The sequence below is a fragment of the Cucurbita pepo genome, chromosome LG01, assembly GCF_002806865.2.
Source record: "Cucurbita pepo subsp. pepo cultivar mu-cu-16 chromosome LG01, ASM280686v2, whole genome shotgun sequence".
Classification (NCBI taxonomy): Eukaryota; Viridiplantae; Streptophyta; class Magnoliopsida; order Cucurbitales; family Cucurbitaceae; genus Cucurbita; species Cucurbita pepo.
Genome location: NC_036638.1, coordinates 2047111 through 2067076, shown reverse-complemented (window position 1 = coordinate 2067076; position 19966 = coordinate 2047111). Strand labels below are relative to the sequence as shown.

The following is a 19966-nucleotide window of genomic DNA, read 5'->3' as shown; positions in this document are numbered from 1 at the left end:
AAAACTTAACAAAATTAATATTATTTTTCGGGGCGTGGAAACCTCTTCTTAGTAGACATATTTTAAACCCATAAGGTTGACAACGATACATAACGAGCTAAAACAGACAATATCTGCTAGCGGTGAGCTTGGGCTGTTACAATTGGTATCAGAGTCGGACACCGAGCGATGTACCAATAAGAACGTTGAGCCTTAAGGGGTAGATTGTGAGATCGTTCATCCGTTGGAGAGGGGAACAAAACATTCTTTTAATAGTGTGGAAATCTTTCCCTGACTAAAATTGTGAGGCTGAAAAAGATATATAATGAATCAAAACAGAAAATATTTGCTTGAATTTACACTGTCTTGAATTAAAACTTATATGAATTTATTACTAAATTTAAAATATATTTTATTTATTATTATTTTATTGGAAAATAACGTAAATTTTAAGAAAAATACAAAAACGGTAGCTGAAACGGAAATCCTATCTGTTTCAGTTTCACATTTATAATTATTAAATACCAAATAAAAATATATAAATTATTAAATAATTTCTCTTTTCATATTCTCAATAAATAACTTTATTTACATATTTAGACCTAGTGGGGCCCACCCTGCCAGTCCGGATCCAGGCTGTAACGCCCTTTTTAACGGTCATGTCCCAGCCCAAAGTTTTTAAGACCGTTACAAATTGTCGTATCTGAGTATTTAATTAATATTAAAATTAATCCCTTCAAAATCCAGGTAATCAGAGCGTCCACGTGGACGTTTTAGATCAATTCACAACTGTATCGTTATGGTGGACCCGTGCCGCAGAAAGCCCAAGCCAGTCCAGCTAGGATTCTTCACGCAATAAAAGGAAAGTAAATAAATAACCGCCTCTTTTGGGTATGATTGGCTACAGTCATCATTACGCCAACCTTGAATTTCGGATTTGTATCCGCCGTTCATCATAGTCCAATCCAACGGCTGGCGTGAATCTAGCTTTGACTCATCGGACTCTCAGTGTTTTTTTGTTCTATATATACTTCCTCTCTGCTATACTGGTTTGAACACAGAACTCACTTTCTCTCTCTTGATTTCTTCATTTTCCTGTATTTTTCTCTCTAGATTCTTTGTATTCTTCCGGTGAATATTTCAATTTACAGAAATGGCGATTAGAGGTTTTGTGGTGATGGTTATGGTGGCGATGTTGATCGTTTCCGCAATCGCGCAATCGCCGTCGGCATCTCCGTCATTGTCTCCGACTAAATCGCCGTCTAAGGCTCCGTCGATTTCTCCGTCTGTCGAGTCGCCGAAATCCTCTCCTGCTGCTGCGCCTACTCCGGCATCTTTGCAGTCTCCGCCATCTCCTCCTGCTGCTTCTCCGTCTCTGTCTCCTTCTCCTTCTCCGTCTCCATCGTCGATATCCTCTCCTCCAGCAGACGCTCCGGCTCCGTCTGGTAACGCCGCCGCTTCGATCTCTCTCTCGATGTTCGGATCTGTGGCCGCTGTGCTGTACGCCATCGTTTTGATGATCTGAGAGCTGTTTGATTTGATATGGATTAGTCTCTGTTCTCTCTGTATCTGAGTGATTTACTTCGTAGTTGCTTACTGAGTACATTATATTTCGTTTTTTCTTTTGTTCTTTTTTATTTTTTTGTGTATCTTTCACAGTTTGGGATGGACTCTATACTATCTTCTTTTATTCTTTCGTCTGATATAATTTGTTTCATTGGTTCTTATTCATGGCGATTATGTGTTTCTTCTTGTTGATGGAGCTCTTCTGTGTCTGATTCTCATAATTCATTAAATTGTATCACATTTTTTCCTTCTTTTAACAGTTCAGGTTTTTAAAATCTTCATTAAATTAGAAACGAGGATTTCATGATTTTGAAGCATGAATTATCTTGATCCATACAAATGAACCATTGAGATAAGTATGCAAAGAGCCAGAGTGGAATTCGTATCTGGTCTAACAGACTCCTTTTAACAGTTCAGGTTTAAAACCTTTTATGTTTGTTGAAGGGGCATTGAATGACATACAAGTTCCAAATAGAAGGAACCAAAGCTTAGAATGGGCATGTGGGTTGGGTTTGGATGCTTCTTCTCTTGGGAAATGTTGTCAAAGCCCATCAATTTCCATTGCCGCTCCATTCTAGCTAATTCTTGTATGTGTACTAGGCTCAATCATAAGAATTCACTTGAACTATACACGTAGGTACGTGCATATCAAAATATATAGGACCGTTCAAATATTTAGCTTTGAATTCAAATCATGTTCGAGCATATTTGAGTATTAAGTTTTGAATTCAAATCCTAACTTAAATTCGAGATGTATAGTGTTACTTTATTTCTGTGTGTAGTGAGTTTCTAGAATCTAGTTGTTAAAAAAATTGTGAGAAGAATAGACTCATAAATCTTTATCAAATAAATTTATGAGAATAATTATATTGTATACAAAATTGAAAGTTTAATAATCTATCTAACACAAATTTTAATTATATTTCTAATATATTCGTTAATATAATTTATATTTTTTTGTATTATGCTTTGGACCATTGTTCATGGCCCGGTTTGACAATTTTCAAGTTTAAAATTATTATTGGACGTTTAAAAACTTTTATATATAATATATATATTAAAATTTATAAACGGATTAAATACAAATGTAAAAGTTTAAAGATTTATTAGACATAAATTTAGACTAACTTTTTAAAAGGTTCTCTTCCGCAATTTTTTTTAATAATATTCTTAAAATTAAAAATAGTTTTTTAACAAATAATAATAATAATAATAAATAATCTTTTATTTATCATTTTCTTATTATTTTGTTGAAAAAAATGTATTGAAAGTAAAAAAAAATGTTAAAATACTTATAAACTTTCAAAAATAGTATTAATAAAAAAAAAAATTAACCTTAATATATAGACAAAAATGATATATTTACACCTTATAAATCAACTCTTTGATTTTCCCTCTCTTTTCTATTTCAACTTATGATTCAACAATTCGTTCATTTTTTATATTTTTTTTTTCTCGTTTCTTAGATACTTTTATAATTTTATTTTTTTTAATATCAAAACTTTAAATAAAAAGGTGTGAACATCAAAGAATATAATTGAAATTTATATAAAATATATATATATATGCTTACTAATTTAACTTTAAAAATTTAGCTAAATGATGAAGACTAAGTTAAAAAAAATACACTTTTCAAACAAATTATAAAAAATAAATAATAAGTTTATGCAATAAATTATATGAATAATTAATATATTGTTGCTTAAAAATGGGGAATGCCCCAAAATTACTCAAAACCTTCACCTTTTTTTTGCAAATTGCTTTGGGATCTCAACCCATTTACTCTTACGTTGAGTGTGACCAACTTCTCAATCAAAACTATATTTTAATCCATCAGATTTAATTAAAATATTATCCAATTTTTAATTTTATATTTTAAATATTTATAAATTACTTACCTTTAAAACTGTTTAATTAATTAACTGAGTTATTAGATATAAAATTAAAATTAATGCGTATATTTTAAATATATATATATTTTTTTTTAGTTCTCTATATAATATATTTTTGAAGGTAGCCCATTTATTTATTTATTTATTTGTAAAGCTTCAATTTTTATACTAAAATAAAATAGTCATTAATTGTATTGAACAATACATGTGAATCCCACTTGAAATCCACAAAATTAAATAATATATACATTTTGAAAGATCTCAACGAAAAAGTTTTCATTAATTTTTTCGATTTTCGATTTTATGTCTAATCGATCTATATATATATATACATATATACAGTAAATGTGACACTCGAGTGAATGAAGCAGTCCCGAGAATAAGATGACTAAGAAAAAGAAAATGAAAGTTACTACGTATGCCAACAAGGTGCACCTTTCTTTTTTGTAGCTTAATCATAAGAACTTCACCGATAAACAGGGTTGAGGGTGGAACCATATTTTTCTCCATATCCCGACCCTCAACCCAACCTAAGTACTTGCCCGGCTATTTATGAAGAAAAATTCTATACAACTAATTTGAATCCTACGAATTCTCCGTCGTAATTCTAGTGAAAGTAAATAGAGAATTGGACGGAGATGAAAATAAGAGACGAGAACATAAATGAGATAGACTTTTCGGTCTCTACCGAGTTCGGTGGATATCATTACGACGTTAAATTAGGTTTATATATTATATAATTGACTAATGGGAACTCAATTCAATGACAAATCTCTTTACTTTGGAGTCTAAAAGTTGAATTCCTCCTCACATTTCCATTACAACTTAAAGTAGTGGGGGAAGAGAGAGAAACTCAAAATTCCCATTATCATTTTGAGAGAGAGAAAATCAAACCACCACCACCGCCGCCGCCGCCGCCTCCACCACCACCACCACCACCGCCACCGCCATGGTTAAACCTTCCCACACCTCTAAGCCACATCAAAGAACAACCTCCATCCTCTTCTCTCCAAAGCTCTTCATCTATCTCCTCTCCATCTCCGCCGTCCTCTTCATCTTCTTCCACATCCAATCCCTCCACCGCCATGTCCTTCCGCCCCCACAAAACCCCTCCTCCTCCTCTTCCGCCGCCGCCAAGCTCCGCCGCTCCGTCACCTTCCTTCCCCTCAAAGACTTGCGTTACTCCCACAAACCCCTCGAGGGCCACACGTGGTTCATGAGCTCCATGTATGACATTCACGAGGACGGCGAGGTTCAATTCCAGCAATTCCCCTCTCCGGCTGCTGACGGCGATGCCCGGCTGTTATGCCTTAAAGGCAACGACACCCACGACGGCTCTTGGAACTATTACGCCGTCGCCTGGCCGGAAACACTGCCGGAAAATGCCACGGTGATGAAAGGCCTGAGCTTTGTGTCTTATAATCATTATAATTATGATAATATTTGGCACGGCTTGTCCGCTCTCATGCCCTTCGTTGCTTGGCACCAAATTCAAGGTACCCATTTCAAACTGATCATCAAAATCAATTTTTTTATTTTTTATTTATTTTATTTTATTTTTTTCTTCATATTGGTCGATTCTTTGCTTAAATTTTAAGTTTTGTTGCAAAGAATTAAAATTTAATTCACGGAAAATTAGAGATATCTATTTAATTCGATTTTTTGTATGAGGGTTCTTGACCCGCTCATAAATTAAGAGTGGAAGATTATGTCGTAATATTATGTGTCATTTTTACTAAATGATATGAATTTACGATAGGAAAGTGTGAAATCCCAGAGAGATGGATACTATACCATTGGGGGGAGCTGAGGTTGAAGATGGGGACATGGGTTAGGACAATAATGGAGGTGACATTCGGCGGGCCGCCAAAGATCGAAGCTTTTGAGGGTATCGGCGAGGGGCAGCCGGTTTGCTTCGAGAAGGCGGTGGTGATGAGGCACAATGAGGGCGGAATGTCGAGGCAGCGTCGGATGGAGACTTATGATCTCATGAGATGCAAGGCTAGATTGTTTTGCAACTTCACCTCACCGGAGCCATCAGTGACGACGGTTGGGATGACGTTGTTCATGAGAACCGGGGCTAGGTCGTTTAAGAATGAGACGGCGGTGATGGAGATTTTTGGGGCGGAATGCGCTAAAGTTGCCGGTTGTAGACTTAGGGTGGCTCATTCTAATAATCTCACATTTTGTGAGCAGGTATTGTTCCTTCATCCAATTCAACTTACGAACACCGATACATCGAGCTCGGGAAGTGAAATTTTGTGTGTTTGTAGGTGAGTTTAATGGGGAAGACAGACATATTGGTGTCCCCACATGGAGCACAGCTGACAAACATGTTTCTAATGGATAGAAACAGCAGTGTAATGGAGTTCTTCCCAAAAGGTTGGCTTAAACTTGCAGGCATTGGCCAGTTTGTGTACCAATGGATGGCAAGCTGGTCTGGAATGAGGCATCAAGGTGCTTGGAGAGACCCTCATGGCTTAACCTGTCCCTATAATGAAGACGATCGTCGCTGCATGTCGATTTTCAAAGGTGGCACCATCGGGTACGTTCCTTTCCCTTTTCGTGTTCAACATCGTTCTACTTTCATTGTTAAATTTTCATGTCAAGTCTCTATTCACCTCTTAATCTTTATAATAATCTTGTAACGACCCAAGTCCACGGCTAGCATATATTTGTTCTTTTTTTGTTTAACAAGCTTCCCGAGGTTTCCACATCCTTAGGGTATTTATTTTTTTCCTCCTTAACCAATGTGAGATCTCACAATCAACCTCCTTTGGGGCCAGCGCCCTTGCTGGTACACCGCCTTGTGTCCACCCCCTACAAAGCTCAGCCTTCTCACTGGCACATCGCCTGATGTCTGGCTCTGATACCATTTGTAACGACTTAAGCCCACCGCTAACAGATATATTGTGCTGTTTAGAGTTTCCCTTTAATACGTTTTTTATTTGATAATGTAAGCAGATATAATAGAACGTACTTTTCGGAGTGGGCTAAGAATGTTCTGGATGAGGTGAAGATGAGGAAGATGGATGAAGCAGCACAGGCTACAACAAATCATGTTCATGAATGTTCTTGTAACTAATAATTATTTTTTGCCCAATTTTAGTGTTTTTTTTCCCTAATAAACCGTTCAAAAAATTTATAATGGAATCAATGCCTTTACTGTTATAATGTGACTGATAATTTTGTACTGGTTGTACGTGTTCCAGAGAATTACATATTAAAATTTACTTAACTTAAAAATCATTTAACCGGTTGGCCGATTGGAAACTAAGTTGAAAACCCGTCTCTAAAACTTTGAAATGATTGACCTATTGTTTGAAATTTTTGAAGTTTTAATCTAAATTTAAATTCTAATGGTGAGATCTCATATTGGTTGGAGACGAACGAATAATTCCTTATAATAGTGTGGAAATCTCTCTCTAATAGGACGCATTTTAAAACTGTGAGACCGACAACGATATGTAACAGGTCAAAGCGGACGATATCTACTAGCTTAAACATATTTTTAAAGTTTATAGATAAAATAAATACGTTGTTAAGACTAAACTTTTAATTTAATCGTACAAAAATAATTAATTGAAACACAATTAATTAGATAGAGAGTTTAATGATTATATATTATGTTTAGAGGTTCTTAATCATAATTACCTTTAATTGGGCTGAAACACAATAAGGCCCAGAAAGATGTATTGGGCCATTGGCATAGAAATTGGGCCTTCAAATTAATTTATCAAGCGTGGGCTCGCGGATGGCCCAATGTTCTCGTGGGCTTCGGATGGCCCAAAGTTATTTCAGCGTGTTTTTGTCTTTAATTCAAATATTTTTAAATAAATAATAATTTAAAAAAAAAAATATTAATTTTGAGCAACATATTATATAAAACAACAAAATTGCTTGTGGAGTCTCTTTCCTCTGTTTATAAAATGTCTATTTTTCACCCAACATAGCTTCCATTCAAATATACTCAATATCCATTGTAGGCCTAATACAACCAAATATTTCCCAACAAAAATGTCACTTTAATTATCAATATTTTTTTATTTTATTTTAGAATAAACTATTTTTTTTAGGTCAATAATTGATCGGTAACATCTGTGCTCATGAATCATACTAGGTTTTGGAATCGGGAGTCGACGCTAATAGCTCTAGCATCTCCTACATACCTTACGACATGACCATGTTACCTATATTTCATAAACGACTTATAAGAGTGAAGGCTACCCACAACATAACAGAGTCCTTTCAGCATGTTTTGTTTTCACTTACGTGTTTTTTTACGAAAAATCTCCGAATTAAACATGTTTAACTTTGGAGCTCTAATGATTGAGCCATCGAACAATATACATTTTGTTTTATGGGTAGTGACTATCGATTCTTTTAAAACATGTATTAACTATAATTTTACGTTTTCATGATCACTCTCGTTCAAATGTAGTCTTGGTTCATTCTAACAGTGTTCTATGGATTGGGTTGAGACACTTTTACACCCAGCCCGTCTGTAATAAATTTTTCAACTCAAACAACAGCGGTTACATACTAAACGTACCTTAATTTTTTTTTGTTGGGTTAGTTCAGCTCGTTTGGATCATTTATTCAAATTTTTATTTTTAATAAAAGTAAAATATTAGTTCGTAAAACATTTATTTATTCGTTTTTATGAACCCAACTCAACCCAAATAAGTTCATAACCTAACTCGAAACGTACCGTTTGGATTGGATTCATAATCTACTATTATATTTAACTTTGGTTCGTTTCGATATCAAATCCAAATTCAAAATCTTTGTAAATCTTATAAATTTTTGGATCATTTAATTTTTTTTATTATCCTAACTTTAGGATCTTACGATTGTTTTAAAAAATAATTAATTAATGAAGATGAATGGTGATATGTGATGACAAGCCAAACCCTAACATAAAAGGGAGAGAAGCATGTGGGAAGAAGATGAAGAGGGCAACAAGGCTCCATTTCCCACCACCCATTTTTGCTTCATCTTCATCCACTTTTGTACACTTCTAAACCTAAACCCTCGTGCATCGGGATAGAGCTGTTCATCGATATTCTCGGTCGATCCTTCTTTTGTTCTTTCTCACTCATTTAGACGTGTTTTTTTTTCATTATCTTACGTATTAAGAATCACGACCAGATCTAAACTTTTTACGTTCTTAAGATATCTTCATTGGTTTGAGAAGAATCATTTATACAAACGTTTACGTTCACGATTGTATTTTGGTTTTAAAGTTAAGCTGTGTTTAGTTTCGATAAATTTTAGGTTCGTTATAAGAGTGTTAAAAAAATTTGATGACCCAAAAAATTCGATCAACCCGATCCAACTCTATAAGTATGATTTGAGTTGGGTTATGAATTTATTTGGGTCAGGTCGGGTTCAAATAAGTAAAAATTTTATAGATTAGGTTTGTTTATGAGTTCCTTTTAAAACTAATTGGGTTGAACCAAACCGATTCGAATTTATTTTTAATTTAAAAAAAATACAGTTTTGCTTAAATTATATATACATATAATTTTATTATTTATTTTAGCACGACTCCCTGAATTAATTCATGTAATTTTAGTAAATTAAGAACTAATATTTTATTTTTAATAAAAATAATTTTTTTTTTAGTTAATTTAATAAGTTATTTTTATTAAAAAATTTACGAATAATTGAGTTGAATTTAAAAATTATTTTAATTCGACCCATACCCTCATAAACAAAATTCCTCATAATTAAACAAAATAAAAATAATGGATAATTATTAAAATATAAGAATTATTAGTATAAGATGAAAAAAATAATATATAAAATAAAATATGAATGCGGGTGAGGAATGGGAAACATATTCTCACCCACAAACGCCACCAATCAAGGGTCCCTCCTTCCTTATCCACGTCGCTATTGGGCCAACACAATTATTATTTAAATTAATAATAGTATGTTTCAAATTCATTATCAATTGTGTTTTTAATGCCATTTTATCCTAAATTAAAGCCTATCTTATTATTTAATATTTAATATATATATATATATATATATATATATATATATCTTCGAAGATATTTAAAAAAAAACGTCATTCTTCCTAGCATTTATTCCATGAGTTGAACATTTAGAATGTTTTGATGTGATATAAATAATTATTTTTATCATAATAATATTAATTTACGTAATATTTACATCATTATTTTATAAAAATTAAAATTAAATTGAGGTATGAAAATTATCCCTACAGACCAGAATTATTTTAGCACGTTTTTTTTTGTAAAATTAGTTGAATCGCTCTCATTTGGATATGATCTCGGTTATGTATTATTCATTTACTCGAACTTCTCATACCCATAATGAGATCGAACATTTCTTTTTTAAAATTTAAATGAAATATAATTATTAATTTAAGAAAATTGATATTTGAATAATTTAAGGGAGGAAAAAAAATGAGACCCACTGTCGACATGATGTATGAAGCTTTGTGGGGTAAAGGAATAAGAGAGGTTCAATCATTTTCCATCAATTTAAAGACATGAAAATTATATATTTATTAATAAAATAGACTCATAATTCTTTTTTTTTAATTTTATTTTTAATTATTTAATTATTTAATCTTGGGTTGGTTGGTTGATAAGCAAAAAGGAGGATGAGACAATGAATCCAAACCTCTTAAAGCAATGATCTCCAAACAGGAAAATCTCCCTTTACTTTTGGACGAAACAAAAGATGTGATCTTTCAAAATGTGAATCAAATGGGTGTGTTCGGGTGGTGAATAAGTGGGGATTGAAAATATCCAACATGGTAAGGAATAACTCTGTTTTTGTAATGTCTCGTGTTTAAGATTTATATCAGGATTTGAAATTTAGATCCGAGATCTAATGTCCTGACGTTCTCCAATGACATGGTCACCTTATCTACTTGTCTTCAATTTTCATATCTACTTATCTTCAATTTTCATGGTCCCACCGTTAATGTACTGGCCATCAAGTATGTCCTACGAAAGATAATAAATTGTTATGTTGAATGCTACTTATAATGTGTTGGGTATAGATCATGCCACTAGAGTACGTGGAAGAGGACGAGGTCCATGACTCAAATAGACACAACAAAAGGATAATGACTCTGTGTTGTAATAATGTTTCAAGTTAAGTTAGTCTAATTTTAGAATTCTTATAAGTGAGCCACAAAAACAGTATATCTAAATAAAAATAAAAAATCAATAATTGAGTATATTATAAGACGATTATTATCGCTTTAGAAAATAAAAATTAAAAAAAAAAACATTAAAAACAAAAAGGACCCATTCAGCAAAGAAGACCAAATCCAAAGGCATGTGCATTTTGTAGCATCTAATAATGAGAAATTTTGAGTACAAAAAAAAAAGAGTAAATTGTCCCTAATAATTATTGCTTCTAAACCCTAATGGTCAACCACTCTCTCTATCTTAATCCAAAATTGCTTTCTATCAACTAAATTATCCAAAAAAAAAAAAAAACATTTATAACTATTAAATTTACGAGAAAATTTTGAACTATTGACCTTTTTGTCGAGAATATCTGACTTGACAATTTATCTTATTCCGTTCAAATAGTTCAATTAAGATGACCAACATGGAATCTATGTATCATAAGCTCCCGAACATCTGAACGACGTTTATTTCATATTCATTTAACTAAAATCTGTTAGCTTAGAGAGCTTTGCTCTGTTGTTAGCTCTGTTCTTGGTCCCTGGCCATGTCCGAGAGAGAGAGAGAGAATGAGAAAAAGGCATTATTAATGCAAAACGAAAGCAAAGAGAATGGAATTAGAATGATCCGTCACCTACACCTAACCCTCAGCCCATCACTCCACAGCCTGTGAAAAAGTGTTCCTTAAGTTCATCCACTGAAAAATCAGTGAAGAACCCGACAATTCAACAATCATCCCATGTGGGTTTCTTCCATCTCCCCCCTCTTCTTCATATCCTCCTCCTCCTCCTCCTCCTTCCTCCGCCATTTCCCCCCCTCTCCTCCCACTTTCCCCACACACAAACCCTCCATTTCCCTTCATCATCATGTGGGAATCTGAGAACGACTCCGTTGCTGCTCGAGATTACGCCAATGGCGTCCCCCACTCCGCCAAACACGCCCTCAAGACCGATGGCTTCCAGCTCCGAGGCAACTCCTGGTACGCTTTCATCATCATACCCCCCCCTCTGCTTCAATTTTTGGTCTCTTCTTCTTCTTCTGATGAACATTTTGTCAATGCCCTTTTCTTCTTTTCTTCTGTTTTGGGGGGGTTTTTGTGTTTGTTGTTCTTGTAGGTATGTTTCCACTGATATCCCAAGTGACTTCTTAGTACAAGTTGAGGATATGAACTTCCATTTGCATAAGGTGTAGTATAATCTCCTCTGTTTTTGTGATGATTTTTCAAGGGTTTAATCTGAGATTTTGAATGGGATTCTTTTGTTTGAAGTATCCTCTTCTTTCTAGAAGTGGGAAGATGAACAGATGCATATATGAATCAAGAGACCCAGATTTGAATAAGGTTGTTCTGGATGATCTTCCTGGTGGGGCGGAGGCTTTTGAACTTGCTGCTAAGTTTTGCTATGGGATAGCAGTTGATTTAACAGCAGCTAATATCTCTGGCCTTAGATGTGCTGCTGAGTATCTAGAAATGACAGAAGATTTGGAGGAGGGTAATTTGATATTCAAAACTGAAGCATTTCTTAGCTATGTGGTACTATCTTCATGGAGGGATTCAATAGTTGTGTTGAAAAGTTGTGAGAAGCTCTCACCATGGGCTGAGAATCTACAAATCGTGCGACGATGCAGCGAGTCGATCGCTTGGAAAGCTTGTGCCAATCCGAAAGGAATTAGATGGGCTTACACTGGGAAACCTCCCAAAGTTTCTAGTAGTCCTAAATGGAATGATTTGAAGGATTCAAGTCCTAGCAGGAATCAGCTTGTTCCTCCTGATTGGTGGTTTGAGGATGTCTCAATCTTGAGGATTGATCATTTTGTTAGAGTAATCACAGCAATTAAAGTAAAGGGTATGAGATATGAACTCATTGGATCATCAATTATGCATTATTCGTCTAAATGGCTTCCGGGTTTGGTGACTGATACGACGAGTGCTGGTGAGGAAGGAAGTACCAGCACCACGAGTAACACGAGCAGTGGCAGCAACAGTTGGAAAGGTGGGCTTCATATGATTGTGGCTGGTAATAAGGAAGATCCCTCGACGATTCAAGCGAAAGATCAACGCATGATCGTCGAGAGCTTGATCAGTATCATTCCTCCACAGAAAGATTGTGTCTCCTGTAGCTTCCTTCTAAAGTTACTTAGAATGGCAAACATGTTGAAAGTTGCACCAGCATTGGTCACTGAGCTGGAGAAAAGAGTTGGAATGCAGTTTGAACAAGCTACACTTGTGGATCTTTTGATCCCATCTTACAGCAAGAGTGATACAATGTATGATGTTGATCTTATTCAGAGGCTGCTAGAGCATTTTCTTGTTCAAGAACAGACCGAGATTTCGAGTCCGAGCCGACAATCGTTTTCTGATAAACATATGAATGATGGATCTCAAAGAGGCACTGCTCCAAATGCTAAGATGAGGGTGGCAAGGCTTGTTGATAGTTACCTAACAGAGGTGGCTAGAGATAGAAACCTTACCTTGACAAAGTTTCAAGTATTGGCTGAAGCTCTGCCAGAATCGGCTCGAACGTGTGACGACGGGCTTTACCGAGCTATTGATTCCTATCTTAAGGTAAAAGAACTTACCAACTTCCTAAACTTGTGGACTAGAAGTGTTGAACTAATGATTAGAAATGACAGGCACACCCTACGCTAACTGAGCACGAGAGGAAGCGACTATGTCGAGTAATGGACTGCCAGAAGCTGTCCATGGACGCCTGCATGCACGCAGCACAAAACGAAAGGCTTCCATTACGAGTAGTGGTTCAGGTTCTTTTCTCAGAACAAGTAAAGATAAGCAATGCAATTGCGAACTCGTCGCTAAAAGAAGCGAGTGATTCGCAGTTCCAAACGCTTGTAACGAACAGAAAAACACTGCTGGAAGCTACACCACAGTCATTCCAAGAAGGGTGGGCAACTGCTAAGAAAGACATAAACACACTGAAATTTGAGCTAGAGAGTGTGAAGACAAAGTACCTTGAGCTTCAAACTGAAATGGAAAGCCTGCAGAGACAGTATGAGAAGGTTTCAAAGCAGAAGCAGAGCTCTGCGTGGACCAGTGGGTGGAAGAAACTGAGCAAACTGACAAAGATGTCGAATTTGGAAACCCCTGAAAATGAATCACAGCATCAAAACATGGGAGAACAGACTAAAAAAGTACACAGAAGATGGAGGAACTCAATATCTTGAGGAATAAGTATATCAGGGTGAAAATGGGAATTCACTTTCTCTTCTTCTTTTTTTTTTTTTTTACAGCAATCAATCACCTTCTGCTGGTTGCAATAGGCTTATATAATTCATCTGTTTCTCAAATTTGTAGTGGTTTCTTTTCACTCCTTGGTGACTTTTGTGCCATTATTTCTAAGATTTTTTACTGGTGAGAGTGGGAGGTTAGTCATAGTTCCTGCAATTGGTGAAAAATAAAGCACATTTCTTTTACTGGTTTAATGCCTTTGTTTTTCTTCATCATTTTTTTTAGTTCCACTGCATGAACACTCGACTTCTAAGGTGAATCTTTCATTGACGAATAAATTTTAAGTTTATAGATACATAGGCTATAGATTCCTTGATATTAGTCTTTTATTTACAAGAAATGAGTCTTCTAAGCATACCACTAGAAAATATTGTCTAGTTTGACTCGTTGCATATCATCATCAGTCTTATGGTTTTAAAACTCATCCGTTGGGAAGAAGTTCTCACACCCTTACAAGGAATGCTTCGTTCCCCTCTCCAACCGATATATAGGATCTCAAAATTCACCCACCTTGGGGGCTCAGCGTCCTCGCTAGACACCGCTCGGTGTCTAGTTTTGATACTATTTGTAATAGTCTAAGCCCACAGTAGTAGATATTATATGTTTTGGCCTGTTACACTGTCAGTCTCACAATTATAAAACGCATCTGTTAGGAAGAGGTTTACACACTCTCCTAAGGAATGCTTTGTTTCTCCTAAGGAATGCTTTGTTCCTTTGTCCAATCTTTCTCCAATATCTAAATGTTGTCATATCAGCAAACTTCCACTTGGCTAACTGATAGGGCACTTGTCTACTTTACCTCTAAGATTGGGCCAAGGCCGGCCTAAGAAACCAAGACCCAAACCATAGATTCAGGGTTGGAAGGCTTCGATTACACTTGTCAACCCATAATACACTAGATTGCCTAGTTAGGAGAAGCTTATACAAACAGATATCCCAACAAGGATGGGGACTCGGGAGGGTCAGAGGGCAGGTGTCTTCCAAGAAGAAGGACCAAAAAGCATCGAGAAATTTTGGTATAAACAGAACAATAAGCAAACAGAAGACACTTTGACAACAATAATTGTACAGCCAGTATTCTCAAGACTTAGGTCAAGTACAAGCATACAGAAAGCGGTACCATAATGGACTCAAAAAAGCGTTCACACCAATTATTACATCAACACAAACCTGAGCGCAGTCAAAAGTTTCACAGTGCTCATAATCAAAACTCCCCCACAAAAGTTTCACCGTGCAACATCCACCTAATACCACAAGGGACAAGCACCACTTTACAGCATAACCTCTACAAATGGGTAATAGGGTAAAGGACATAGCATATAATCCAGGAAAAACCTCTACAAATGGGTAATAGGGTAAAGGACATAGCATATAATCCAGGAAAAAAGATGTGGAAAGTGGGGCCTCACTTACCTAACGCGCATGCACTAAATCCTTGGACATTCTCCATATTGCTGGAAAAAGTGGGGTCTTTAATTTCTCATCAACATAACCCACCACTATCACATCCCATGCGTTCAAATCTTTGCGACTTTCCCCTGATCTTTAGTCCCCTTAAAAGTATCAAACATAATCATGTCGAGTAAACAGATAAGAAAGGCAATTATTCACTCATTTCCGGCTAGGTTCAATGTTATCCTGATAATACACCTCCATTTGCTAATCCATCGCAGTGTTCTCGGGATAGGAAGCAGCTCGCACTAGTAAACAGACTGCTCTTGGATTCATCTATATTCAAAATAAGAATTCTTTAAGTTACCGCACCATGACACCGTAATTTTAACCAATTAACCACCAACATCTAAATTAGGGGCATGTCATCTAATAGCAGCTCACACCCAGAACGCTTGCTTCATGTTTTAAGGACTTCAAGTAATCAATGGCTTCATCAATGACCAACAATGGGTCTTTGCCCTTTGCACCAGGAACAAAGTTCTCAAGTACTCTCAATGTCTCCTTGATCCTGTCTTTTTTGCAAAAAGAATTGCAGAAATCAACATCTGTTCCAGCCTCTTCTTCATGGACCTGCCACAGCCTGATTCCGCATCATTGGCAAACTTCTGTAATTCAACTCTTGCACGAGAAACAGTAGCAATTCGCGGTGGTTTTACTGACTCACCATCATGCACTCTTTGCCTTTTTCTTGGGCCATCAGAACTAGCAACTTTTGTAGTAGTTTCCTGGCATCGTTCATCCTTTTCATAATGTTCATTGATCATCTCTGGAGAATGTCCGGTGCTAGTCACTTCATCGTCACTACTACAACCAGTACCATCGTAATCTGAGTAAAGTAACGCGTCTATTTCTTCTGTGTTCTCATGCATTTCACTCTCTCCAGCTACATAATTCTCATTGAACAGTGTACTTGGAAAATATTTGACAGAATTAATGTCTCCGACTACCCCTTCTTCTTCAAGCCAACCAGGACGCTTATTGTCAGCAACAGATGAGTGGACAGGAGGAGACATAGGAGCATACATCAATCTCTTCTGGTTTCCAGATTGATCAAAGATAAGAAAACCTTTCGGATAGGACCCATTATTTGATATTGACAAAGGCATCTCACTAGGTGGTCCAGCATAATGCAGAGATTCTTCCTCTTTCTGAGAAGGAAATGGAATGCTGAGTGAGTTCTGGAAATGAGGGGATAAGCATTGATTTGACCGCTGAACAACATTTAGCAGTTCCACTTTAAAATTGGGTAATGGTGGAGGAATTGCCAACCCTTGCATTCCTACACATGTGGAAAATATGCAATTTCCAGGGTTGATATGAGTTCGTAAGCTTTCCTGTTGCTTGATCTCTACGGATGCGTTCATTGAACTATGATTGCGCAATTGCCAAGCAAAATGCCCAAAACCCAGCTGAGAGTTATCAGTCCCAACCATCCAGAAAAACAATCACCTAATTATCATATTGAAGGATCACTATTTTGTTACAATCAAAATAACAAAAGGGAGAATAAACTTCGCAAGCATGTAGCAAGAACTACCTCAAAATGTTGTGCTCTGGTCTACAATGGGAGTTAACTGCTGAATGCTTGCAGGAACAAAGAAGAGGAGAAAAAAAGGTTCACAAAATCCAGCTAAAGAGAAACAAACGCTATTCAATCTACGTGACCGGCTTAAGTAAGTGTCGAAAATACTCGGCCTGGAACAGGAAAATATCAAAAGCTTGATCATGGTATTCAATGAGCCTACTGATGCATTTTCAAATAAAATAAACGTAAAAATATTTCAATAGTTAATTATTAATCAACAAGCAAAACCAGGGGGCAGAAACTGAGTTGACAAACCTGACAATTCTGCAAAGGTTGAAAGCATGCGATCACTCTAACTATAATTGTTGGTTTTCCAGCAATTCCGTTCTCGTGTTTCAATGTCCGAAATCTTGTCTGGGATGCAGCTTGGCACACCATAACTACTTCTGAACCTTAACGGATAACAATTCCTCTATACCAGAAGCCAAAAGAGGGTACACAAAACAAAGAAAGAGGAAGGTAAAAGGAGAATATTCACTGCAGAAAGAACTAAACTCACTAGTTGATAAAAATGAACGAGGAAACTTAATGAGCTAGCTAGATTTCTTGACAAAGAAGCAGAAAAAAGGGAATTTAAAACAGAAGAATGAACGAAAAATGGTGCTTAGAGACAGGAAGCTTTTCAGCTAATGTAGATATCACAGGAAATGATAAAAAAGTGATTGGAACCCATGGTTGATTGAAAGAACGAGCTCAGGGAGGAATAATTCAGTGTTGCCGATACAAAAAGTGCTTTACAAAATAACCCTACAATAGAGGTTCAAATGCACAACTTTGCGAAATACATCAATGGATGTGCTCAACCAAAGCATATTATTCTCCCAATGTGTAAAGGTAACACATCCACAACTACAATAGATGATCCACAACTTATATAATAGAACCCCTGCAAAAACATGAAAAACAATATTAAATACATAGATATTTACATCGTATAAAAGTAAAGAAACGTAAATTCACAAACTGATGAGATGTATTGAATACATAAAGCATAGTACTAAAACAATCTGCATTCATTCAAATATTTGAGACAAAAGTCAGTACACAGTACACTGAAGAAAAGTAGTATTTCATCTGACGAAAGGAACAGGAAAACCAACAATTTGGATGGAAATTTGAATTTCTTTCTAAGCTACAAAAGAGAGATAACTCAACGCCTACATAACATGTATTTAGAATCCAAAAAGTACTTAAAGAAAATGAAACAAGAGGGGCATTAGAAAAGGAGAAACACTTGGATAGAAATAGAGATAAATCAACGCCTGCAAACACATATATTTATAACCCAACAAGTATTTTAAGAAGATGAAACAAGAGGGACATCATAAAAAGAGCTTGATGCCGAAGAACAATTTCTTGACTTTCAAAGAGAAATTTCAGAGAATATTCTCGGGAAATAAGCCACCATTTGATCGCTGAGAAAACGAATGAAAATAGACACATTTTGAAACAAAAAATTTTACGATCGCTTCAGCTTAGTTCCCAAGGCAATCAAATCAAAATTTCCCTCTAACGAGCAACGGAACCGACAAAATCATTCGGCGTTTTCGATTTTCCACGCCTCTGAAACAACCAATTTCTATGTCCATTGATTCTTTCAGATTCTCAGAAACCCTTGCCAGGCATTCAGAATCGGACAGCAAGAAGGGAAAAATACGGGAGAGAAACAAGCAAGAATTGCAAGAAAATGTGAAAGAATCTTACAGCAAAATCGGAAGAAAATCCAGAGCGAAGCAGATTTGCGAATTTGAGTCAGATCTAAACGACTCCAAGAACAGAGAAGAAATTCCTTTAAAGTATCCAAACGATCATCAAAAGACAAGACTTTATAGACACACTATATGACAGTTTTACCCTTCTACAGTCCTTTTCATTGCCGTTTTTACCCTTCTATAATCTTTTCAAATTCTATAAATTTATAATTAATTATTAACTTTATTCCATCTTGTATTTCAATAATTCTCTTAATCCAATTATTTGTGATGATTAGACACAACACGACATGACACGACCCGAACTTTTTTCTTTTTTTTTTGGTTAAATAAGGTGGAGCCGAGATTCAAACATCCAAATTTTAAAGTGTTTCGTGTCCATAATTCAGACCAAAATTTTAAATTACGAGCAAAAACTATCTCCACGACCCGACACAAGATCCCTTCAGCACGTTTTTTCCTCACTCACATATTTCTTACGAAAATTCTCAGAAGGTCGCCCAACACAAGAGTGTTTCAAACTAAACATACTTTATGATTGAGCTACCGCAAAAAGGCTCATTCACATGTAGTTTTGATTCGTTCATATACCTCTCGTTTACTCGAACGTTACAAAACTCGACATCTATTAGGTCAACCCACAATAGTTACTACCCAAAAATTCAAAATTACGTTACGAGTTAAGTATAAACACAATTATTTAAGACATTAAAAGGTTGAAGGTTCGAGTCTCTGGTCCGGTAGGTTAAGAGGTGAGCGGGTCTTTCTCCATGATTTTGGTTCGTAGTTTGCTTAGATATAAAGTTTTGGTAGGGATGATGAGTTCATGCTTTTTGTTTCATATCCTTCTTTATTGTCTATTAATTAAGATTCTTACTCACCAAGAAAAGTGTCAAAATAAGAACATGAAAAACAAAAAACATCATGACATTACAAGAGTTCGGGAGACGAATCCAGAACCTGATTTACGATTGCTCCGACTCTAAACTCGATGATTGTTAACTAAGCGGTGTCGGTAAAAGATCAAAAAGAGTGCTACACATTTCAATGGAGTGAATGTAAGAAGTTCGGACGGTGGATTAGGTGTGACGATTCTACTCGAATCTTCTATGCCCAAATGAATCAGATTGTAAACAACGTGGGAGCTTCTGTAGCCAGGTTACCGACCATCTCGATGCTCGAAAGTTTACGAGACTTTTACCTACTCTAATTTATTCTTTTATTTGTTTATCCAAAAAATAAAAATAAAATAAAATAAACTTAATCCCATGTGATTTTTGCATACCTCAAACCATCATAACTCTTATAATATATGGTCCTCGTGGAAAAATCATGATTATAATATATGATTAAAA

General features: G+C 35.7%; 3 protein-coding genes and 1 pseudogene across 4 annotated transcripts; 3 read left to right on the top strand and 1 right to left on the bottom strand.

The window, feature by feature from the left end:
* The first annotated feature begins 1132 nt into the window (after window positions 1-1132).
* LOC111802497 (classical arabinogalactan protein 1-like) lies at window positions 1133-1504 on the top strand. The gene has a single exon (XM_023686895.1). The coding sequence runs from the start codon at window positions 1133-1135 to the stop codon at window positions 1502-1504; it is 372 nt and encodes a 123-aa protein (XP_023542663.1).
* Window positions 1505-4238: 2734 nt separating this feature from the next.
* LOC111801789 lies at window positions 4239-6593 on the top strand. Its single transcript, XM_023685948.1, has 4 exons — window positions 4239-4933; window positions 5197-5633; window positions 5711-5982; window positions 6402-6593. Exons 1-4 carry the CDS (start codon window positions 4387-4389, stop codon window positions 6520-6522), a joined length of 1377 nt encoding a protein of 458 aa, XP_023541716.1. The 5' UTR covers window positions 4239-4386; the 3' UTR covers window positions 6523-6593.
* A 4463-nt stretch (window positions 6594-11056) lies between these two features.
* On the top strand, window positions 11057-14053 carry LOC111799941 (root phototropism protein 3-like). Of its 2 annotated transcripts, XM_023683483.1 has the most exons (4): window positions 11060-11594; window positions 11731-11800; window positions 11883-13178; window positions 13247-14053. In XM_023683483.1, the coding sequence occupies exons 1-4, from the start codon at window positions 11482-11484 to the stop codon at window positions 13793-13795; spliced, it is 2028 nt and encodes a 675-aa protein (XP_023539251.1). In that variant the 5' UTR covers window positions 11060-11481; the 3' UTR covers window positions 13796-14053. The 2 variants fall into 2 exon arrangements, with proteins under 2 accessions (XP_023539243.1, XP_023539251.1); XM_023683475.1 differs by having other exon boundaries at window positions 11057-11800.
* An 837-nt stretch (window positions 14054-14890) lies between these two features.
* LOC111801728 lies at window positions 14891-18689 on the bottom strand (annotated as a pseudogene).
* Between the last annotated feature and the right edge of the window lie 1277 nt (window positions 18690-19966).